The sequence below is a fragment of the Dermacentor andersoni genome, chromosome 1 (genome assembly GCF_023375885.2).
Source record: "Dermacentor andersoni chromosome 1, qqDerAnde1_hic_scaffold, whole genome shotgun sequence".
NCBI classification, from domain to species: Eukaryota; Metazoa; Arthropoda; class Arachnida; order Ixodida; family Ixodidae; genus Dermacentor; species Dermacentor andersoni.
Genome location: NC_092814.1, coordinates 389,244,367 through 389,268,231, shown reverse-complemented (window position 1 = coordinate 389,268,231; position 23,865 = coordinate 389,244,367). Strand labels below are relative to the sequence as shown.

Genomic DNA, 23,865 nt, shown 5'->3' with positions numbered 1-23,865 from the left:
ATTCATTTGACATGCACAACCCAAAAATTTTTATAGGCAAACAAGGAAGGCATATGGAGTGCTTACAATGGACTATTTTCCCTATGGTGGCAGATCCAGCCTTTTTTTTACAACAGTAACACCACAGCCTCCTCAGACCCTATGTCCCAAAACAGTCAGTTATACATCCTTTCCAAAAACCAAAGCAAGATGTATGCAGTACCATATACATATGGTGTATCTTGTTACCAGTGGGTTTTTAAAAAAATTGGTGCTACTTTGTGCAAGATTGTTGTATCACAAAACACTTGGGAAGTTCAAGTGCCACTAGATTGTGCTGCAATCAAGCATGAAAAATAAATGTGTTACTATGCACTCTTATAGCTGCGATGTCTTTAGGTAAACAAGAGATTTCAAGCAAAAGGGTTTCAGCTTAGGAAAAGACTAGTTAGTGAAAGTTTGACCCCAGACATCTCTTGGGTCTGAGGAGGTTAGTATGACAGGGTTAACACATTTCACTTAATATCTTTTCTCTTAAATTGTCCTTGCCACTGTAATTTGACAGTTACACACAAACATTTTTGGGAGACTTGCTTTCATTACAACTTGTATGTGGTGCCTGCAGGCCCTCTACATGCTTGTAATGACTTCTAAGATGATTTCAAACGAATGTGCAAGCATGCAACAGCCAATGAACTGGCCAAAGCGATGGCAGTCCATGTGAACACATTGCAAGAAGCCTTTCTCAATGTGCCCACATTGTGAGAACAAAACAGCACAATCAGTGTGATTAAGCTTGACTTCTTGCTTCTCAGACATTGCTGATGCCTGTTCGCTCCATCTGTTCCACAGCTGCCTGGAGGTTTGTATCAAACAGTTCACAACGTATAGGCATTTCGAGCGAGTAGAATGGATTCTTGAGTGCATAGTCGGCATACAGCTCGAACAGACGACGTAGCAGTGGTTCCAGAGATGCCTGGCGGGCGTCAGCGAGCACAATGAACTTGATGCCTGTCACAGTCTGGTAACAGTGCAGGCGGAAGGCACCCGCTTCCAGAACCTCGATGCCCGATGACTTGGGTTCAGGCGACAGCTGTGAGGCAATGGCATAGAAGGAGTGGAATGTGCTGGCAAGAACAATACGTTCATTGGTAGTCAACCGGGGCCGTCCAAAGCGGATGCTCAAGGGGTAGCTGCAATGAGGAAGATGAGTGAAGTTAAAAAATCTGCTGTGCGCTTGTAGCTAGGGTAGTTTGAATGCAATTTGTTGTGGCTTCCTCTTTGCACAGGCTAGCTTTTTTTTCATGCAATTATCCAACTCTGGCTTGATCAAACAAAAGTTGGAACCGGTTTTCTTCTGGAAAATCGGACAGCTAGCGAAGCAAGGTTAAGGTTTCGAGCCCAAAGAACTCGGCCGATAGCACCAGAACACTTGGTGCCAGTGACCTCAGATGAGCTGGTCGAAGACTGGGCGTGTTGGTATAGCATACGAGAAGTTGGATTGCGCAACATTCTGACGGGACACGCAGAAGAGAACCACACACAACATTGTGCGTTTCTCTTCCGCGTGTCCCGTCAAAATGTGTAGTCCAACTTGTACTGAAATGAGCATCACATGCTACACTACCTTACAAACATGCACACATAGAAAGCACAGCGGCCACACGCTGGCCACATCCATTGCATAATGCCAAAGGGCTTAATCAATGGCTACTTCGTGCAAATACGGAAGGACACCCTGCTACAGGTAAGGCGCCTAGGGTTCAGCGTATGTTTCTCGTTCAGTGGCAAAACGAGCCAGTCTACTGGCCCGTCATCTTGTGAAGCAGCCTTGCGTTAGCACAATTTTCGAGCGCATACTTGGCCTCGTCGGCGACGACCGCTTGCACGTCTCTACCGTCCTCGAGCAAACGCCCGGTGACAGCAACGCCGTTGACAGCCATGACCGCGTGACCCACGCAGACGCCGTCACGCTGCCCGAACACCACCACCACCCGCTTGAGCACGTTCTGGTAAGACAGGGTCATGTCCAGAGGGTATGAGAACGTCTTCTCAACCTCGACCCGAGGCAGACTCGGAAAGTCGCTGTGGAAGATGAGGCCGCCGGACTTGCTCACGATGTAGACGCTGTAAACCGGCATCGCTGCTCCGGCAGGTCTGGCGTGGCCTACCTGAAAAATAATTTCGGCGGTTTAAACTGTTTAAATTGCCGCAACAGCGACCGCATCAGCGAGATACGATGACGCTACGCAGCTCGGGTAACTCCGGCGCCGACACTCGTCAGAGCAACCGCCCCACGACCATTGTTTCAGCTTGGCTTGGCTGCTCCACTATTCCGTTTAGCCATACCGACATTCCCATCCATACCACAGCGCAGTAGCGCCAGATTTCCCTCTAGGTAATGTAGTGAGAAACTCTATGCTTTGGAGCACTTTGGAGTGCCCCTTCTGCCACACAACGATCACGGCCGCTCAATGGAACGCGTTTCCATTGAGCGGCCGTGCAACGATAATCGTCATCTTCCTTGATGCGTTTCCTTTCTTGAAAACGCCGCGCCCGCTACTTTCCTCTCGGGAATGCTATCATGCTGATAACACGCATGCCGTTCGTTACTGGAAAGTATCGGGCTCGCAGCGTTAAAGCATGATAGTGATAGCAGCATGATAGCATTGCCTGTCGGCAATGCTATTATGCTGATAACGCGCGTGCCGTTCGTTACTGGAAAGTACCGGGCTCGCAGCGTTAAAGAAAGGAAACGCATCAAGGCAGATGACGATTATCGTTGTGTGGCAGAAGGGGCACTCCAAAGGGCATAGACTTTCTCACTATATGTAATGTAGTGAGAAACTCTATGCGAAACTCTATGCTCTATGCCAAAGGATGCATAAAGGATGTAAACTGTTCTTAGAGTGATAGCAAGTGCTTTATGGGGCAACCCACCACCCCATTCCAAAGAAGACTCTCATAACATCCATCCATTCATTTATTTTACAAACCTTTTTTTTTACAATTACCGTGACAATTACCGATGCATTTTTATTACATAAAAAAGAGGTCGAAATTATCATTGCTAATTAAATATAGCACTATTTATTAGTAAATTTATTGTTTCTTAACCGCTTCCATTGCAGCTCCCGTAGACACTAGCGCCAGAGTTCCCTCTAAAGAAACTGTATGTGAAACTCTATGGCCTCTCGTGAAACGAAGTGGGGGAACGTCTGAAATGCCCGTTTCTGCCCCCACCGAGCTCAGATAACTGCCGTATTCACACAAATTGATCAGTTCTGACCGTTTCCAGCTGCCATGAAGTTTGTCCAATGGTACATTAGCGGCTGGAGCCGCGCCGTAGCATCAGTGACGCGGGTGAGTGCTGAGCATGGTCGCCGGTTGGTTAGAAGCTCTGCTGCAGACGTCTTTTCTCGATAACGACGCTCTTGCGTAGAAGACCTTCCTGAGCCGTCTGTGCATAACTCGGAACACTTAAAACAGCAGAAAAGATGAAGCCTCGGACAACTCAGAGTTTATTGATCGAGATGACTACCATCGTACAACGTGAAGGCAAAAAGCACGAGTAAAACCCAGCGAACCATGATCCACTGGCTGCTGTCGAGAAAGAAACAGTATTTTTTTTTTTTTTTTTTTAACAGCAATACAGATGGGCACCTCGCACAGTTATCGCATTTGCTATTTACCTCCACGGCTTTCATACTGCGCATGCCGTGGTGGCGTGGTTAAGCGTTGCGCTCCTTAGCCCGAGGGCGCGGGATCAAATGCTGCATTTCGATGGAGGCGAAATCCAAAAACACCCACGTGTTTATTAGCATTATTAGGTGCACGTTAAAAGACTCTAGGTGGTCGAAATTCATCCGGCGTGCCTCATAATCATGTGGTTTTGGCACGTAAAACCCCAGAATGTGTATGTGTTTTCATGCCGAGTTTACGAGATGGCGACGATATACAGTATCACATTTCCTAGCGAGTCGTCATAATGCGACGCGCTAGCGTTTACACGTGGGCCCATCACACGGAGACGTCCGAAACGCCCACACCTGTTGTTAGGGAGCTCGCCTGTGTGGGTAGGAGAGCCAGGTTTCTCACCCCCTTGATGCGATGCACTATAGCCGCGTACCTTTTAATTCGCTAGGGTTGACTCGCTGACGCTAGCTCCGGCTGGCGCAGTAAGGCCTTCCTAGCGCAATAATACCTGTGTGCGAGTAATCTTGCTTAGTGTGAGCACGTTTCCCTATCGGAGATTAGGTTGAAGCAGTTGAAACGGCACGTGACTGAAGTTTGGAATTAGCTTGATGTGCACATGGTGAGCTAGTGTGGGAAGTAAGCGAGGAGTTCATCCAAACAAATGTGGCTGTAACTTGCAGAAACATTAACAAAAATTATCATCAACCTGTCGCCATGAGCAGCCCATGTGGAAAATGGTATTACCATGCAAAGTGTTGGAACACTAGTGTGCTGACAGGTGTTTCTGCATGCATCAGAAAATAATTCGCCTCACCCTCCTTTATGGAATAAACATACAGGATGTAGTACATGAACAAACTGCATTCTTCACTGTGCAGATTTTGGTAATTAATTGCAACTATTAGTTGCACAGCATCTTTTTGCAACATGGTTCTGTGGGCTTCGAACTTGTGCACAGAATGGTGCCGTCATTCTGAAACAGTACAAGATTGCAGGTTCAATTCACAGCTGGTTACTGTCGCATTCCCATGGGGCAGAAGACATTTGTGTACTGAAGGTTCACCGCACACTTAAAAAAAAAGTGTTCAATCATAATTGATCCCTAGCCATGTACTATGGCAGGAATAGCAACAGTTAGCAACAATAGCGACTGCCTCCACAATCTCTCCTTGCATGAATTGCACTGAATGTGACAGGTATCGGAGGCTGCAGCTGTTGTGTTACTTGTGGCTACTGTAGTGTAGACCTAAAACTAAAATAAAGTTGATCCCATAACCTTGATAACCATTACCTTGTTGCCATGAGTGATAAAAGTCAGATATTTTCAATGTAGGTATAATGATAACCTTGAAAAAGACCACCACAGTGACAGCTGTGTAGTGGGGAAGGCTATTCCACCCATTTGTAGCTTGGGAAAAATAGTGGACATGACTTGGGGCACATGAATATTAAGAGGATTTGAGCATATTATGTAATGTGTAGAACAGGTGTGGTTATAAGAGAGCTGTTGACTTCAATGAGAAGCTGGAAGTCATAGCCTGGCTGTTGGCATGGCATGTGTTACTAGAAGTGGTAGGAGGAAGCTGAGGGCCAACTCCCGTTTCCAAGTACGCTGTTACGAGGCAACAACTGGATCGACTTGAGCAACATCCATTGCATTGAGAGAGGAAAGTAAACTATAGTGTCTCTAGGGAGCAAAATTTTTATTTATGACTTGGATGTTTTTGCAAAAATTGCCAATAATCGGTAGTTATTTATTGACGAGTGTTGCCTACAGGCAACATACCAGAAAAAATTTAATTTTCTTGTCGTGTTTCGGTATTGAGTGCAAGGTTCCTGGCTGAATGCCTTCAGCCAACACTGAATGACAGGCAGCAAGCATCATTTGTTAGATTAGAGCAGGAATACAGGATGAGAAGGAACAAGTCTGGCACTTGACTCGCTTTATTTTGAGTGCAGAAGAGATGGACTGATGCAAGCTCTCCAGCTGCACTGGTGTCACACATGGGATATAGAGCAAACGAAATGTACACCTATGGTTCACGTATGACGAGAGTTGTCTGTACAAATTGAAAACGAAGCCTTAGGTGGCTTGGGGTGAAGCCCACTTCCAGTTTTCTGCCTTGTGTATGCCCTATTTTTAAAATTAAGGTTCTCAAAAAATTTTTAAATTTTCGTTGATTATGCTCATTCTTGATGTGTTTTGCACATTTAGATAGAAAATAAAAATTTGAGGGAGTTATTCATGCGTGTTGTCATTAAAGGGTTAAGAAAACAATAGAAGCACGAAGTTAGCAAATTGTTAACTCTGCACCAAAAGCAGATATTGCAGTTCTGTAAACTGCATCTATAGACAGCATTTGAAGTGAACAAATGCGATATTATAAATTTACAGCATACGTGAAGTTGTTCCAATGTTTATGAACGTTTTTGCAGGAGTGATACTCACAAATTAGGTCGTGTATTTCATTGCAGTGTCTAATAGATCAATTCTGTCCTGTTTAGATGCATCATTATGTGCAGCTTACAGAACTCATGTTGTTTTTTATTGCTGTGTTGTAAACTTGAAACTTCAGTATTCTGAAATATGGCAATACTCAGAAATTTTTATCAACAAATTGGTGGCATAAATTGAACATCCACTTCCTTCTGTTAGTAAATTTAGCTTTTCCTTTTAAATGCAACGAACTTAATCCAGGTAAGTGCAGTGAATGTTGAGAGAAACGATTTCTCTGTACCCATGTGTATAGAGAGCAGCTTCCTCGTAAATGGTTACTGGCACAAACATTCTCAAACCTGCTTATCTTTTTTTTTTACTTTATCAGATAGCTGTCAACCTCATAACTACAGTACTGTGTTGTGCCACAGTTCCGTGAATGTGTAAATAATTGCCAATTATAACCTCTTCTACATTGACCATTTCAAAAATGCATGCCAAACGGAGTGCAGATTCTCGGCATTCGGTTTGTTTACAAGTCCTCTTTGCACGTCACAAAAATTCTGGTAGTGGTCACAAACTGCTTATGTAGGTGCAGTTCAGCCTGGTCCAGTGGGTGTCTCGCAAAAAGCTGGACACATGCCGCATAGGCCATCCTTTTGCTCTGCGCTTCTTTGCATCAGTCCATGAGCTTAGTTCCATGCTCTCACTTTTGTCAAAATGCACACTGCCCTTGGTCCTTCTCTACCCTATTATCACATCGTGCAAAGCTTTTGACAAGGCATCCACAATGTAGCTTTAACTACTGCACCGACCCATGCATCCGTGATACTACATGACCCTACGCCCGCACAAATTTTCATGATGTACAGAGGTTGACCTTGTAAACAAACCCCACACGAAGAAATTTGGTGCGCTTCTTGAATTTGTTGATAGTGGGTAGATTCGCAGTGATGCCTGTAAATAAATATAAGATATTATAATTATTTCTTGAATGCTCGAGGAGAACAGGATAGAGGATAATGTTATTTGCAGACGATGGCAATCGCTCATGTGTTGAAGACAAGGAGCGACAGAAAAGGTTAGTGTATTAGCAAAATGTTCTTAAATGTGCGCGTATTTAACAGAAGCAACTTTTTTGTCCTGATGGTATTTATTCGTAAATCTTATTACATGTTTTCGTGCTCACTCTAACTGCAATTATATGACTGTAATCATGGCTGACAGTGCTCTTGACAGCGTTGCTGAAAACGAAAACACTCATACTTTTAGGAACGATTAAGTTGAATGTTTTGTTCCAAAAAATGATGCACTTAGAAATTAAAACATATTAATTGCTGTAATTAACTGTTTACTTTTCATTATTTTATTTGTTCGCCGCCACTCTTCGGCAAGATACCCATTTGTTTGCAGCAGTCATTTTCCTCAAATGACATTCGGTATCTCCATGTAGGAGCCGACTAATGATGTTAACTGCAAATGCCATTAGAGACAAGGGACATTAAACCTTCCCATATGGCAGGGTTATAGTAGAGAAAAAATTCAAGAGGCACTTATCTTTACATGGATGAATGTGAAAGCATTGCAACCACTGCGCAATGCTTACACATTATGCCACAAAGGTCATGTGGTCGCAACAAAGGTCATGTGGTCGAGTGCCTTAATTAACGCCAAAAGTCGTAGGTTGGACTCTCACTAAGGTTGTGGGTTGGAGTGCCTTGATTGATTCTACCTTAATTAACTATGATTTAATTAAATCTGCATTAATTAACACCAAAGGTCGTGGGTTCAACTCCCACCAAAGGTTGTGGGCTAAAGTGTCTTAACTCTCTCAATTAACATTGCCCTAATTAATACCAAAAGTCATGGGTTTGACTCTCACCAAAGGTTGAGGGTTCGCAGCCTTTTTGGACCACTTTTTGGGCATGCCGACAACACTGGATTTCCCACCTCGTGAGTCGTTTAATGCTTTCGCATAAAAAAAAAGTGTTCTGTCAGTTTAAGTGATGGTAGCGAGAGTTGCCAGCGCAGGATGGAGGGATGCAAGACAGAGGTAATTGGGGACTTCTGTCCTGTAGTGGACATGAAACGAGGGTGTCGCATTCTCTGCAGCTGACCTGTCGTTCCCTGCCAGCCGCCTTGGGCAGCAGTGCTGGCTGTCACAGTGCCTCATCGACACTACCAGCTGAATCATTTCCTGAACTGTCACCACGTCCAGAGCAGGCATACCATTCTGCCTACACTCAGCCAACCAAAGGCCGCATCTACGACAAGAAACCATTCCGATTTGAGTGCAAAAAGGGGCGCATATACCATTGGTGCACCTGTGGGTTCAGCCACACCCAGGTAATGTCTGGTGGAGCATCCTGTGTGCTTTTCGGGAGAAGAAAAAAAAAGGCTTTTCTGTGTTGTATCATTATTCAGAAAATGCGTTAATGACCAGGGTGTCTACCAAATGGGCAAACCGGGAATTCTCAGGGAGTCTGAATAGTGAGGAAAAACTCGGGGAATTTGTGCACCTATCAGGGAAAATTAGCTGTACTTTTAATGAAAGGGAACGAAAGTCGTGCTAATGCTGGCTCGAGTAACGTAGAGGAATTGTAACGAATCTTCTTTGACGTCGTGTCGTTGGTTGGAGTTGGTCAACGACCGATTTTCCGGACGCCCGATTTTCGGGACATGCCGAATAATTCGGATGGCTTCGCGGCTCCACTGCGTACCCCAGAGTCAATGTATAAGTACCCTTCGCCGTCCGATTTTCCGGACTTCTCGCCGTGACCGCAGGTCTGAAACGGCATTAATCAAAGCTACCACCGCTGCCATTTTGATTATGTTGCCGCCTCGAACTGGCGCTCTCGCGCGCAGATCCGCTGGCAGCCTTTACCCTAGTTAGCCACCACCGCGGCAACGCTAGGCCTTGCTGCTTCGACGTTCGCTATTAAGCTTGCCGTTTGGTGCCGTGTTTTTTAAAGCGAAAGCTTTACTAAGCTCGTCGAGCCGAGTTTCGCTGTCGCCGCAAATTTGACCTTCATTTGACCGTAGCTGCAGCATTTGACTGGCAACACGATCACGTGACTCTCCGCGCCGAGCTCCACCACCGCCGCCGGCTTGGTGCATGTGCTCTTCACAGCTGGGTCGCCGCCTGACCATGCGACTAGCCATGCGCCTGGCTAAGAGGAGTGCTGCGCTCGCCTGGTCAGTATGGTTTTTCCGATTGTGGCGGACGCTCTTTTTCTTGAGGCTTCAGCGACGTCGTTCGTAGCTAAGTACTATTTTATTTTTATTAGCTAGTGTTTTCGAAGTGTTTTCTTTTGCATGGAGTAGGGGCGCAAATTTTGAATTCTTGGTAAGAGTAGTAAATGTACTGGCTTTGTCTAGGTATGGCGGCTTCCCCGTTAGGCCTAGGTGGTAGACGGGACCTATTTGATAGGCTTATTTAATTCTCTCAGCTAGCTCTTTGAAGTGATTCTTACATGGGGTAGGTAGTGCTAATTTTTAATTTTTGTTTGGAATAGCGGTCGAGGTCGGCTTTGCTCGAGTGATTTGGCGGACTTGCTCGTTGGGCCTAGGGACGTAGGCCTAGCAATGAAACCGAGGAACGGGAAGGCCGTGGGAGATGGGAGCAAGTGCAGTGCGACGAGTGCCTGCGCCGGCGCTTCGTCGATGAGACTAGATTCCAGAGTTTAGCAGACGCGGAGGGGTCTAGTTTCACGTGCAGGTCATGCAAGGGTGTCAGGGAAGCAGTCCAAAAACTGGAAGGGACTTGGGTAGCGAAGTTCGAAGAGCTTAAAGCAGACCTGAGGGAGGAGCGAGAGAAGTGGGTAGCAGTGCAGGCGAAAGTTGACGATTTGGTCAAGGTGGAGGCGGCCCAGGCCTCGCAATTAGTGAGGACCGTGGCGGAGCTTGGGGAATAGAGGGAAAAGAGTGCCGAACTGGAAAGGCGGCTCGATGCGCTTGAGACGCGGGCAGCGGAGAAGGATGGGTCAGGTCATCAAGCTGGTGGCAAAAGCTTGGAAAGTAGGGTAGACCCTACAGGCAAAGTGGGAGGCAGGGAGGCAGAGCAAGCAGACATCGACTTGCTACCGGTGAATTGGCATAGTTATAGTGAAGCAGTGCAACATGCCCCGAGTGAGGCAACGCTGCAGCCACAGGGGCGCCAGCGGACGCGAAGGGAGGGGCAGCGGACACAGGCTGGCGGCGAACGGTTTGCACGCAGAAGGGTCCTAGTGATAAGGGACTCCAACGTGGGGAGGGCTGAAGAAGGCATGATGGCGAGAGTGAAGGCGGACGGGCGAGTACAAGTGGAGGTGCAAGCGGGAAAGGGCATGGTGGAAGCGATGACCAAGGCGCAGGAAGTGGTAGGGGACAGCACAGAGGGCGACAGCTTGGTCATTATGCATGCTGGGCTCAATGACGTGCTTAAGGGGAGAAGCCAGGGCCTTGAAAGGCACATTGAGACTGGGCTGTGTAATCTTAGAGAGGCCTCCGGGAGGGTGCATGTGACCATATGCACAATTCCAGAGGTCCAGGGCCATACTGACCAGATAGAAAGGAGGGTGGTTGAGGCCAATCAGGTCATTAGGAGTCTGAGCCGACAACTTGGGTACGGTGTGATGGAGGTCAACAGGGATGTGTACGGAGCCGGCTCCCGGCCTTTTGTACAGGATGCCATTCACTACAGTGGTGCCACTGGCACAAGGATAGGGGGCAGGATGGGTCGCCAGGCAACAGCTTTTTTAGGGGGACCCAGAGCCCTGAAGGAATCAGTGTAGGCCGGGGTGATTCGAGGCAGGAGCTACAAACAAGCAAGCATCGGTATTGTAGGAGAGGTAACAGAAGTAAGCACCAGAGCCAAATTAAGTTGGACATAGGGTTTATTAACATGCAAGGTGGCAGAAATAGGCTAAAATGGGAGGAAATCGAAGAGCAACTAATGCAGGAGAACTTAATGGTTTATGGGTTTGTAGAGACACATCTTAGGGACATGGAACAACCGGCCTGTAACCCTGATTATGCATGTAAATACTGCAACAGAGTGCAGGGTAGCAGAAAGGGTGGGGGAATTGGAGCACTCATCCATAAAAATACAAATTGGCAAAGGGTCAAACAGGAATGCAAGGAGCATTTATGGCTAAAAGGAAAAGTAGTGGGGGAGAAAACACTTCTAGGCTTTGTATACCTTTGGACAGGATCAAATGCTAAAGAGGAAAACAAAAAATGTTGGACTGTATAGCAGCGGACATCAAGCGAACGTCGAAGCAGCTAGGCCTAGCGTTGCTGCGGTGGTGGCTACATAGGGCACCCTGCAATGGAATTTGCCTGTACATGTCGCGCCACCTAGCAGCGGTGGTGAGCACCCGCAGGTAGGCCCTCACCGTCATTTCACCATTGTCCATGTTGCGGTCAGGCCTGCCTGAAAGCTTGCTTTTCCAATTTTCTAATGGATTCACCGTAGCCTCTTCACAGCTCCTCTGTGAGAAGTGTGAACAAGAAGAACAAGTGCAGATACTGCTGCGTTAAAAATTGTCACAATCGCGAAGGGTATGTCGACATCAAATTGTACCGCTTCCCTTCAAAACCGGGGGAAGCAACCCGGTGGCTGAAGTGGATTGTCGTGGTTCTTGTCGGTCTTGCGAATTTCTATTAAATGAACTAAGACGTAAATCCAAAAACAAGAAAAAAAATAAAGGACCAGCATAGGCATCCGTAAAAACACAATAAAGTGTCAACTGCATAAAAACGAGTGAACTGATTCCCGCTGTTGTAAATCAGTTTAAATAGTTGTTTAGCTCGTCTTGCTCCAAAACAAACGTGCAGTGCTTGTTATGTGTCAAATCTAGCTTCGTAAGCACTCCATGCTGGAGCTTTGTACGCACTGTGCTTCTTCCTGCACCAAGAGCAAGACGCAAATGCTGGAACCGAGCTCATTCGTGCTGATATTTTCTCGCGCTAAGGTTGGAGTACACTGCAGCACATGTCGAGTATTCGACAATTAGCATTTCTCTTGTGCACGCTAGGGCACATTTGTTCAGTCTTCACATCGTTTAGTCTCAGCTGATTGCTCTCTATGATGCTTCAGCGGTAATGCCCTCTCACATTCGAGCCCGAGCGACAATACCAGAATATGCTCGAGGCACTTTGTCAACGAAGAAAAAAGCGCTTACCTGCCAATTTGCCAGAACCTCTACAATTGTGAGGTGCAAGGCCCACTCCAAGTAATGAAGCGACAAATGACAGTTGAAAGACGTCCACGGCCGTATTTGCTCACTTAAGTGGCATAATATAATTATTTGTTAACTCACTTTGAGTTTGACGTCTTAAGCATGCTTTCTTTGTTGTGACAAATACTTCGCGACCTGCGGTGGTTGCTTAGTGGCTCTGGTGTTGGGCTGCTAAGCACGAGGTCACGGGATCAAATCCCGGCCACGGCGGCCGAATTTTGATGGGGTTGAAATACCAAAACACCCATGTAATTAGATTAGGTCCACGTTAAAGAACCCCAGGTGGTACAAATTATTCCGAAGTCCCCCACCACAGCGTGCCTCCTAATCAGATCATGATTTTGGCACCTAAAACACCATCATTTAAGCACCTCGCTGTGATGTCCGTGCTGTTTACTTCTTTGACACAATATACGTGGTTGTAGTCGTAAATTTGATGTTCTTTCTCAAGCGTCGGTTGTCCAAAATGGGTTCAATGTTTTCAGTTGCCTTAAAACTGCAATTTAGAACGACCGACAGGTTTCAAATGACTGAGCTGTCAGTGCCACCATGTAAGTTCCACAAAACACTGAGGTGGCCACTGCTACGGAGGCACGCTTTTGCAGCGCTCGTTTGAAATGTGTCAATCCTTCTAAATTGTGGTTTAAGGCAATCGAAGACATCTAGGCCCATTTTGGACCACCGACGCTTGAGAAAGAACGTCAAATTTACGACTACAACCATATATATTGTGTCTAAGAAGTAAACAGCATGGACATGGCAGCAAAGTGCTTAATTTAAATTATAAACAAGAAGAAAGGGGATTAACCGAGAGGCCAGATTTTTTATAAGTCATATCATAAGAAGCCAACAAACACTGACACCAAGGACAACATGGGGGAAATTACTTGTGCTTAATAAATGAAATAAAGAAACGATAAATTAATGGGAAATTGGATGAAAAAACAGCTTGCCGCAGGTGGGGAATGATCCCACAACCTTCGCTTAGCAGCCCAACACCATAGCCACTAAGCAACCACTGCAGGTCGCAAAGTCTTTGTCACAACAAAGCAAGCAGGCTTAAGACGTCCAAGTCAAAGTAAGTTAACAAATCATTATTTTATGCCACTTAAGTGAGCAAATACGGCCGTGGACGTTTTTCAACTGTCATTTGTAGCTTCATTACTTGGAGCGTGCCTTGCACCTCACAATCGTAGAGGTTTTGGTGAATTGGAAGGTAAGTGCTTTTTTCTCCATTGACAAAGTGCCTTGAGCATATTCTAGAATTGTCGTTCAGGCTCGAATGTGAGAGGTCATCACCGCTGAAACATAATAGAGAGCAATCAGCTGAGACTAAACAACATGACGACTGAAGAAACGTGTGCGAGAGAAATGCTGATTTGTGAATACTTGACGTGTGCTGCGGTGTACTCCAACTTTAGTTCTGTTGTTCTAAGCGTGAGAAAACATCAGCACAAATAAGCCCGGTTCCAGCAGCTGTGTCTTGATCTTGGCACAGAAAGAAGCACAGCACATACAAAGCTGCAGCACGGAGTTCTTATGAAGCTAGATTTGACAAGTAGCAACCACTGCGTATTTGTCTTGGAGTGCGATGAGCTAAACAACTATTAAACCTATTTACAACAGTGGGAATCAGTTCACGTTTTTATGCAGTTGTCGCTTTATTGTGTGTTTTTACGGATTCCGCTGCTGGTTCTTTTCTCTTTCTTTTTTGCATTTACGTCTTAGTTCGTTTAACAGAGATTCGCCAGAGCGACATGAACCACGACTATACACTTCAGCCGCCGGTTTGCTTCATCCGGTTTTGAAGGGAAGCGGTACAATTTGATGCTGACATCCCCTTCACGGTTGTGACAATCCTTAACGCAGCAGTATGTGCGCTTGCTCTTCTTGTTCACACTTGTCACGGAGGAGCTGCCAAGAGGCCGCGGTGAATCCATTGGAGAAGCAGGCTGGTGGGCCTGAGAGCACCACGGACAATGGTGAAATGGCAGTGAGGGCCTACTCGTGGGTGCTCACCGCCACTGCTAGGTGGCGCGACATGTACAGGCACACTTCATTGCAGGGTGCCCATGGAGTTTCATACAATAATGGTGGCTACGGCTGCCAACGGATCTGCATGTGAGAGCGCCTGGTTGAGGCAGCAAGATAATCAAAATGGTGGCGGTGGTGGCTCCAATAACGCTGTTTCACATCTGTGGTCGCAGCAAAAAGTCGGGAAAAATCAGAAGGCAAAGGATTTTCTGCATCAGAAATTTCATACGTTCTTATACATTGACTCCACGGGGTGGTGCGTGGCAGTGCTGCGAAGGTTTCCAAAAAATCGGTTGTTGACTGTAGTTTTCTGGTGATGCAATGCACAGGCCTCCAGATTGAATGATCTATGTGTACGTGTACAAAGAATTCACCGAGTCTATTTTCAATAGAATCCAGGTGGCTCTTGAATCAGCCTAGGGAATGAGATGGCTCTGGAGAAAATTGTATTCATGTTGGGACTTTGTGAACCAGCTCCTCTTTGTGGCCTTTTCCGAAAAGTCATTGAATTCAGTCATATGAGATGCTAGCAGTCATGGGGGTCAAGGAGTGGAGGAAGAATACATATGTTACGATACGTTTATTCAATTCAGCCAAGTTTCTCTGCACCTAGACCTTTGTTTACCTGAGGTGCAGCGGTGCATCCTGCACCCCCGTGCACGATTGAGCACGGTGCAAGGCAAGGTGCCACCGTTGTGCAGTGCACCCTTGAACCTTGCAGTGAATAGGTGCAGCCCAGCACACCATAACTGGCACCACCTGCAACTTTTCATTTGTGGTGCCATGCACCTTTTCTGAATTGAACAAACCTTATGCTTCTTCCGCTTGATAATTTTTGTACCATACTTCCCAATTATGGGGACTGCAAGGTCAGCTTGCATGGAAGCTTACACTGTGGTTACCTTTACTGTGTTTTTCAGCCATTCTGCGATGGCAGCCACAGAAATCCACATCTGAAGATTACACTTAAGCCAATTCGCTTTGTGGCTGAGGAGACACGCTCGTACTGGTTCTGCAATTGCAAGCAGACAGCAAACAGGCCGTACTGCGATGGCACGCACAAGCAGCCACAAGTCCAGGAACAGATATCCATTATAAAATAATTACCCTTGGCTTTGGTATGCGCATTGCTTTGTAATAAAGCAGTTTCTTTCAGAGTGATTCTTGTGTTACTGTAATGTGGTTGCCGTAATGAGTGCTAAGCATTTACAACATTTCCCAGACTTGTTCCAAAAAGCATACAGATCTGAGAAAACAAGAGAAAAAGCTTGCAGGAAGATTCAAATGGTTGAACGAGGGATGCTCTAGACTGTATGTTATGCCAAGAGGACCTGTCTTCATCAGGACCCTGACAAAGACAAGTGCCCTTGTCGAAACATTGGCCCTAGAGACATCCCTAGTTTAACAAAAGATCTCAGCAGACACCTAAAATAAATTAGCACTAGAAGTTTGTGGCACCAGGTACCTGTAATTGAAAACCTCTTTACCAGCAGACTAGACATCCAGACAGTATACAACCAGATTTACTCTGTCAAATTAATATTCACATGCAAGTCTTGGTGGGCCTGTAAAATTGAAAACTTCTTTACCAGCAGACTAGACGTCCAGACAGTATACAACCAGATTCACTCTGTCAAATTAATATTCACATGCAAGTCTTGGTGGGCCTGTAAAATTGAAAACTTCTTTACCAGCAGACTAGACGTCCAGACAGTATACAACCAGATTCACTCTGTCAAATTAATATTCACATGTGAGTCTTGGTGGGCCTGCATTTGTGACTGATTCCAGAGGAGATGGACTTTATTTCAGTGGGCTCAAGAAATACCTAATCTCTGGAAGCGTATATGTTATCTTGCAGTCTCTTACCTTAGCACTATTTGTAGGGAGCACAGGGCTGTTGATGTTTCAGCACGCTGCACACCGTAGGTGGCACACGGCTGCTTGAAAAATGCAGTCCTGTTCAAGCTTGAAGAAACACTGGACCACAGTGTGTACTCTCAAAATGCATTTATTACATTTGCAGCTAATACCTCAAGCAGGCCAGCCAGCTGTGCCCCAAGAGTTCACTGGGTGAAGAAGGATTTTCGATTTAATAAACGGGACCTGGACATATTGCGGATCACATGTGGAAAAATGGGAGCAAGGGGCTTCACAGATGTCTGTATCTACTATCACTTACTAGGGACCAAAGAGAAAGGTTGGCGGCATTTCACGTGACTCATGCACAGCCTGTGAGAGTGTTCCTTTCTTCCAAAACTGCCACCCCTTGCCTAACATGATGTGCAGAACGAACAACCACCTTGGCATGTTCCTACGCCTTCAAGACGTAGTACAGCTGTTGCTTTGGCCTGTTGCTATCTCTAGAAGTTTGTTAGTGAGGTACTGCCCAGACAGTTGTTGTGGAGGGAGCATGGCTACGTACAGACAGTGTGGTGCTTTCAGAGACTGCATAGGGCAATACCCACTTTGCTGGGCACTTGTGCAGGCGTGTTACATCACACACCTGTGTCCACTTGGATCAGATTGGCCTGCACATTGTCGTAATGCTTAATTTCACTTGCAGTCTGCAGTTGTGAGAATGTGTTTGCATCTCCAGGTACAGTAACATGGCTGTAATTGGGCTTTGCCTTCAAAAATGGTTAAGCTAGATTGTTTTTTGTTGCGGCATATTTTCTTAGCCGTTAGTAGGCACTTGATTCAGCTGTTGCCACCATTTCGCGTTCTTAGTTAAATCTGATTCCACAGCTGACGTTGGACTGGATGACTTGCAGCTGCTTTACTACTTTGTGAATTGGCACTGGAACACATGCATGACAAAGCAGCTGTCATAACGACAGGCACAAAACAGTTGGCAGTGCCCTGCGTACTAATAGGGTGATGTGTAACAAGCAGTTTCAATCGAAGGCCCTACTACTTTCAGAGATATTGCTTTTAGAACTGGTGAACAGGCTGTGTGTGCCAGACACTAGCATCCTTGAAAGTGATCACTGGTGCCTGCCAAGCTTTAACACAAGCAATGTTCCCACAAGCCTTGTTACTCTCGGCTCTTGCGGCATCCTTCATATGAAACCAAGTGCTGCAGAGGACATTAGAATCGCTCTCATAAGCGCTGATGAATTTAATTTCACTACTTCTTAGTAAAAATTTATGTGGCATGTTTCAAACATGAAGCCACACAGCATTTTATTACTGTTGGAAAAGTGTAGCCATAATAAAACAAACACTCTATTAAACTAAACAGAAGTAGACATGCAATTTACATTTCCGGGCTGCTATGGATCCACAACTATTTATGCGTTAGGTGGCACGGGGTGTATCACTGAAGATTACCCTGAATCTGGTTTATTACGTGCTGATTGGGCCCATATCATATCTAAAAGGAGACGTGATGACAGACGCTTTGTCTCAATTATGCCAGCAGAATCCAAAGTTGATGTTATGATTACTGTTAATTTGATGCTACACAAAGGCATTTGAGCTTGCATTGCCTTTCCTGACAGTGTTCTGTTGCTGCTGATTTCTTCCTGCCACAGGAAATTTCTTAAGATTATGTATAGCCTAAAAGAAAAAGAACCTGGTATATGTACTCTACTGGTTGAATAAACAACTGCTACAAGTTCAACACCTCATCCTCTTGTTGTGCTCCTTTCTATAATTTTTGCAAAAGTGAGAGCTTGTTACACATTAGCAAACAGCATCTCCTCAAGAGTGAAGGACAGTGCCACCACAACTTTTGCTTCACACCTTTTATTACCATCCACACTCCAGGCATTCCGTCTTAAATCCACCCTTACGTACATCCGCTCGCTTCAGCCACAGTCGTCCCATAGCACACATTAACACCTGATCATCTGCCATCAACACTTCATTCTTCCCTAATGCAATAACCCATTGGAACCATCTCCCAGAAGATATTGTGTCATGCACTGACCGCAAGACATTCTGCGAAATGTTAACCACATTGCTTAATTACTGATCCCACCCACCCTTACTCCAACACTATGTTCCTCTTTTTTCGCCATTGTTCCTGGCTTGTTTGTTTCTTTACTGCTCTCTACATTTGTTCTAACATTGTCACAAGGATTGAAGCCCTCCCTTATGTAATGCCTCCGGGCCTTTAAGGTGAAAATAAATGAAATGAAACTGTGGCACTCCGTGGGACAAACAAGTCAGATGCGACATGCATAGAAATGTGGTAAGCAAGAGGACGTATCAGCCATCTCAAGAAGCTTGCCTCCGATTTGTAGCACACTCTTGTTTCCAGTATGCCGAGTGTTATCTGTAAAATACCTCTCTTGTTCCATTTAAGTGCCACTTGGAATTTCAAATTTGTACCAGTGTGCACCAACTAAAAGTGCACAGATGCTGGTGAGAGCCTCAGACACGGCAAAGTTTCAGTTTCAGTTTATTCATGTTTTACAGAAAAAGTAACTCTAGGAGGTCCTATAGTCAAAGACTGGGGAGGGATCTCCAAGTTTAATTATTAAGTGCCGAATTAATGGAGGTCAACTGGACTATGATTAAATGAGACAGACTTCGACCATGGTTAAAACATTCAAAATTCTTCAAAAATTGACAAGATGAGATTTTACGAAATGTTGACTTCATCAACTGCACTACATTTACACACATCAACATAAAGTGTTGGCAACATTCAGTAAAAGATGAGGGTCAAGGGGAGACGCACCTCGAAACAACTTATTTTTTTATTACTTTTATTAGAGGTTTCAAAATTCATTCAAGTGTAGAGTTTTCTATGCAAATTTCAAATATGGTACTAGTTTTTGTGCAGCTATCATAGTTTTAGAGTTATGCAATGCCCAATAGCAAAATATAGCCATCTTTGCGGGCACATCTTTACGTAAAAAATTTTGACAGAAGCATCATGCTGTAGCTTGTCTAGCTCTTTGTAGATCACAAAGTGCCAATATCTAGCCAAACAGCATGTACAATTACTGAAACTATGCAAAAAAAGAAACATTTCAACCAATTCTTTTTCTCAATTCTCTGAAATATAACCATGTACTTTTGCAACTTACTGCTTGGAGATATTTCAATTTCAAGTAGATGTTGGCAATGTACATATCTTCAAGAGTATGTATGCCAAATTTCGTTAGTGTAAGACAATTGTAGGTGTACAAGATTATTTTCATGTGATTGTGAAAAAAATTAATTGAAGTGTCCTAATTCTTTTTTCTTAGTTCCACTGTTTGAATAGATATCGGCACTTTGCGGTCTACAAAGAGCTAAATAAGCTACAGCACAAAGCGTTCAGCGAAAATTTATTACACAATAAATTGCCCACAAAATCACTCTATTTTGCCATAGTGTAGAACTTAAGAACTATAGCAGCTACACAGAAACTAATGACATATTTGAAATCTGCTTGAAATGCTCTATACGTATGTGTATATTCAAATCTCTAGTACAAGTATTAAAGAAATGTTTTTTTGAGGAGCGCCTCCGCTTGAACCCAAAGTGTGATCTATAACGTTTAGATCACTTATTAAACAATGGTGTCAAAGTATGAGTGACATTAGCAATTCTGGATAATCAAGTAACTCAGTTCATCATTGAAGTTGTAGAAATAAATCTTGACAGGGGCAGTGCGAAACAACAGAGACGAATGGCCATGCATTAACAACCATACTTCTGAAATGAAGTGTGATAGCATAAGATGCATAAATATGCCATAATTATCTTGAAAGGAATAGAATAGAGTTTTCATGTCACTGGACACATGTTGTGTGGTTGATCATTTCATGCACTATTTCTGGTTTTATTTGCAAGGCTAGCAGGGCAGTTTGTCTTTTTCTTTAAATAACAAGTGAGGATGAGAGCAGATATACTAAGTCACATGTTCCTTAATTGTCAGTTGGACGTGTCCCTCATGGCTGTCACCAGCACTCAAAAGCTATAGGTCTCGATTTGGCTATGCTTCCTGGACTAGAAGTGCAGCACTATTGTTCTTGATTCAGCAGTGCTGCAAATGCCACCTGCTCTGCACTTCTCTATTTGATTCCATTTTTTATGCGCAAATTCTCGGCACTCTTGCAATGGCTGGTTTGGAAGTGCAGGTGCCATGTGAGCACTTAGTAGCAGACGACATGGCGCTGCATCAGTTGATTAGTGGTGTGGGAATGGCAGCCTTTCATGTTTTGGTCAAAACATTTGGTCTAGTTTATAGAAAGAGCCAAGTTCAGCGCCTGACTGGTAGTTGAGACAAGTTTGCAAAAGGATTGCAGCATGGTAACTTCTTTTCATTTGCACAGTGTTCGCAAACGCTGCATTTCCTTATGAGCACAAGACGTTTAGGCTAACATTTTGTTGCCACCTTAATACTGCCATTTAGGTTAGAGCAACAATTAAAAGCAAATGGCTTTTGCTTTCTTGCATGCTTTTGTGAAATATGCTCAATCTCTCACAGCAGACGACGCAGCTAGCTTGCCCTTTCCCCTCTATTTGTGTGCACCATGAGGCGTGCAGGTGCCGCACTAGATTCACATAATGTGAGCTTGTGCGACACCATGTACAGTACTGCCAGGAACTGGTGCAGAAAGTACAATCAAATCTAGGAGACCTTATAGATCTATACCAACTAGGCTAATCGCCATGTTTCCAATGTATGACCCGAGAATAATAAATGCACCATCTGCAGTGCCTAACACCAATGCAGTGACTTCCTTCTGTGGTGGCCTCAATTGCACAGAGTTGTTCACTCTGCGGGTGGCGATGTCGAGGGAGACACATGCTGAATGTTGGGGAGTCAGGGCTGCTAAAAAATATGTTCAGATTATATGTATGTGCAATTTACAAACTGACGAGTGTTTTGTGTGCCAGCATGTGTTTATGGAGTGACCGAATTATGTCATCCTCGTTTGTATTTTCATACACAACTGTGTAGCTGCGGAGATTAAACTTAAGTATGATAAGATGTGTACAGCCCTACACTGCTAGGACATGTAGACAAACCTATGGAAGGGCACTTGCTGCTCCAACTTTGGTAAGGATGAGTGTATATAAATGCAGCTTTTTCCATAAAACTCTGTCAGACTGGAATGCTGTAACCCTCCAGTATTTTACGATGCAAATGATTTTGTATGTCACTTAGAGTGCCACTGCTGTGATTGTTAATTGCATGTCCTGCTTGCTTTTACTACATCTTCATTGTCATTTTTTTTTCTTCCTTGTTACTTGTACAACCCCTCCTGTGTGCACATGGAGGTCTGCAGTATCAGTAAATAAAAAATGAATCAGCAAGGAAGCTCGGAACCTGTTGAGAGAACTTGCGTGCAATGGCGAGCGTCTTGTTTGCAGCACAGCAGTAGGGCGTTGACCATCACTAGAATAAGCATGCTTTTCACAACTAAGCGCAGGTCCAGTTGGTTGTCAGTTAAGCCAATATCCATCACAACACACTTGGTGAGTTTCATACATAGGTTAAAAGGTATTATTTCCTATCGACTCTTTCCTGTTGTGGTCTTACTTTGTTTCGTGTCTTACTGCACCGTAATTAAAATGTATTGTTGGGCTACATAACAGCTATGAACTGGCGTCAGAGAATACAAAGGACAAGCAATGAGGCATCAAGACAAAGTGCCTTGTCCTGCATGTTGTCTGGTTTGGAAGCCACGCCAGGCTACAATTGAAGGGCCCCTCATTTCCCTTGCCAACAGTTGCGGCAGTGCCTGTCACACTGCACACAAACAGCGAATGACCTGCCTCCAAACGTTGTGCAGCGCTCCCATTCTGTCACTTTCAGGAATTGTATCGATGGTATTGTGAATGTACACACCGGGCCTCTGAGGTAAACAAATACAGTCGAACCCACTTATAACAATACTGGTTTTAACATTGAGAAGCGGCTGTACTGTCAACTTTTGTATATTTTCTATGGTGAAATAACCCACTTACTACAATGCCTCCATACAGCACTATCAGTTATAATGATGAAGTCCGGCTACTGGGTGTCCATGCTGAAAGGTAATGAAGTGAGAAATTCGAGCTGCTGCATGATGGCCCACCATGCGCTCATTTTCCAGCCTTCTCCGCATCGGCAGCCTTGTGCACCTCTCCCGTCGCCTTTCCACCCCTCAGAACATGAATGGGCTGTGCCCGTAACTCTATACCGTGCCACCCTCGGGAACACGAATGGATCACACCAACTACACTGCTCTCAGATTGCTCGCTAGCTCCTCATTCCGTGCAGTTCTGCCAATGAATTAAGTTGCTTGCACTCATATTTGCTGGCAGCGTTGAAGTCGTTCCTGGCCACGTGGTGGACGTTCTCAGCCTCCTTTGACAACTCGCTGCCGAAACAGAAGGTGGCTGATTCACCTGCTGATCATTGGCAATGAACGATGTTGCCGGTGAAAAGAAAATGCACAGCTATAGATTTAAAAACTAAGTGCTTCTAACTGATGAGGCAATCATCACGAACATACTTGCATCAGATAGCGACGGCGACAACAGCAGAAATCATGCGGTAGGGCAGGCTGCCTCAACGTAGTCCTCGCAGAGCTTGCATATCGCTTGGCGCCTGTGACCCCTTTGCAGTTATAGCAGGGCCATTCTTAAACGCCGACAGCTTGTTACACATGATCAGAGCGCCCAGGAAGCAGAGTTCAACAGTTAGAACGAGTGAACACAATCAGCAGCCAGATGGAGGAAGGTGGTGGGGAGGGGCATTGGCCTCTCCAGAGATTTCTCACAACAGCTCTGCCATTCCCCTATTTTGATTTTTTCATGCAACCCAGTTATAACAAAGGAATTTTTGTGGCACTTGAATATTGTTCGAAGTGGGTACAACTGTAAACCAAAAACACAAGAAATACAGCTTATCTCGACTATTCATATTCAACTCATTCTGATGTTTGCTTATTATTGATCAACACGAGTGGACCATCACCATAAAGTTAAAGGTGCTTTTTGATGCATGAACTACTTTATAAACTCGCACATAACTGGAATCGCCTTCCTGATGATAGTGGGCTTCTTTGATTACTCGTCCACGACAGTCCTGAACTGCCTGAGGCGGTGCTTTCAGCCAATGAGCGTTGCATATGCAGTCTCCCGAACAGTCTCGGACTGTCAAGGATGGGCAATCCAAGAGGCCAAGTGTGTCAACTGGAGATGCTCTTTTTTTTGTTGCCAAACATACATTTTTTAAAATGCGTAAGAATTTATATGCCTACCCAACAAGGAAATCCGTCCGTCTGCCAAGACGACCGCTTTCAAGGTAGCGCCCACAGCAGCGGGCGAATTGACCTTCGTAATGCCTCTCGCTTCAACACAGACTAAGCAGTGAGAACACACCACAAAGCTATCAGCGCTCGGCGCACTCGCTTCCAAGATGTGGCCCGTGCGGCCGCACCATCGCAGCCGCCACTGCAGTACTGATCACGGTGGACAACGGTTCGCATTGAGAGGAGGCAGCGTCATCGACCACGTCTACATATGAGGTCTACCAAACGTGACACTGTTAAATTATGTCAC

At 45.0% G+C, this 23,865-nt stretch overlaps 3 protein-coding genes across 3 annotated transcripts; 2 read left to right on the top strand and 1 right to left on the bottom strand.

Annotated features, from left to right (window-relative positions):
- Nucleotides 1–5: 5 nt before the first annotated feature.
- Trs23 (trafficking protein particle complex subunit 4-like protein Trs23) lies at nucleotides 6–2,322 on the bottom strand. The gene is made up of 2 exons (XM_050168523.3): nucleotides 1,840–2,322; nucleotides 6–1,172 (listed from the first exon to the last, which is right to left on the bottom strand). Exons 1-2 carry the CDS (start codon nucleotides 2,118–2,120, stop codon nucleotides 791–793), a joined length of 663 nt encoding a protein of 220 aa, XP_050024480.1. The 5' UTR covers nucleotides 2,121–2,322; the 3' UTR covers nucleotides 6–790.
- An 803-nt stretch (nucleotides 2,323–3,125) lies between these two features.
- On the top strand, nucleotides 3,126–15,522 carry LOC126518750 (uncharacterized). The gene is made up of 3 exons (XM_050168524.3): nucleotides 3,126–3,342; nucleotides 8,225–8,458; nucleotides 15,288–15,522. Exons 1-3 carry the CDS (start codon nucleotides 3,283–3,285, stop codon nucleotides 15,468–15,470), a joined length of 477 nt encoding a protein of 158 aa, XP_050024481.1. The 5' UTR covers nucleotides 3,126–3,282; the 3' UTR covers nucleotides 15,471–15,522.
- On the top strand, nucleotides 9,261–11,923 carry LOC140215520 (uncharacterized). Its single transcript, XM_072286025.1, has 3 exons — nucleotides 9,261–9,307; nucleotides 9,831–9,969; nucleotides 10,027–11,923. Exons 1-3 carry the CDS (start codon nucleotides 9,261–9,263, stop codon nucleotides 10,882–10,884), a joined length of 1,044 nt encoding a protein of 347 aa, XP_072142126.1. The 3' UTR covers nucleotides 10,885–11,923.
- Nucleotides 15,523–23,865: the final 8,343 nt, after the last annotated feature.

Bases quoted from the DNA above. Each gene is read 5' to 3' on its own strand.
- Trs23 (XM_050168523.3), bottom strand. From the start codon at position 2,120: ATGCCGGTTTACAGCGTCTACATCGTGAGCAAGTCCGGCGGCCTCATC. The intron at 1,173-1,839 runs GTATGCGCTCGA...TCCTCATTGCAG, and splicing joins GTCGTCGCCGACGAGGCCAA to CTACCCCTTGAGCATCCGCT.
- LOC126518750 (XM_050168524.3), top strand. From the start codon at position 3,283: ATGAAGTTTGTCCAATGGTACATTAGCGGCTGGAGCCGCGCCGTAGCA. The intron at 3,343-8,224 runs GTGAGTGCTGAG...CATTCTCTGCAG, and splicing joins CCGTAGCATCAGTGACGCGG to CTGACCTGTCGTTCCCTGCC. The intron at 8,459-15,287 runs GTAATGTCTGGT...TGTGTTTTTCAG, and splicing joins GTGGGTTCAGCCACACCCAG to CCATTCTGCGATGGCAGCCA.
- LOC140215520 (XM_072286025.1), top strand. From the start codon at position 9,261: ATGCGACTAGCCATGCGCCTGGCTAAGAGGAGTGCTGCGCTCGCCTG. The intron at 9,308-9,830 runs GTCAGTATGGTT...TTTCACGTGCAG, and splicing joins AGGAGTGCTGCGCTCGCCTG to GTCATGCAAGGGTGTCAGGG. The intron at 9,970-10,026 runs GTGGAGGCGGCC...CTTGGGGAATAG, and splicing joins AAGTTGACGATTTGGTCAAG to AGGGAAAAGAGTGCCGAACT.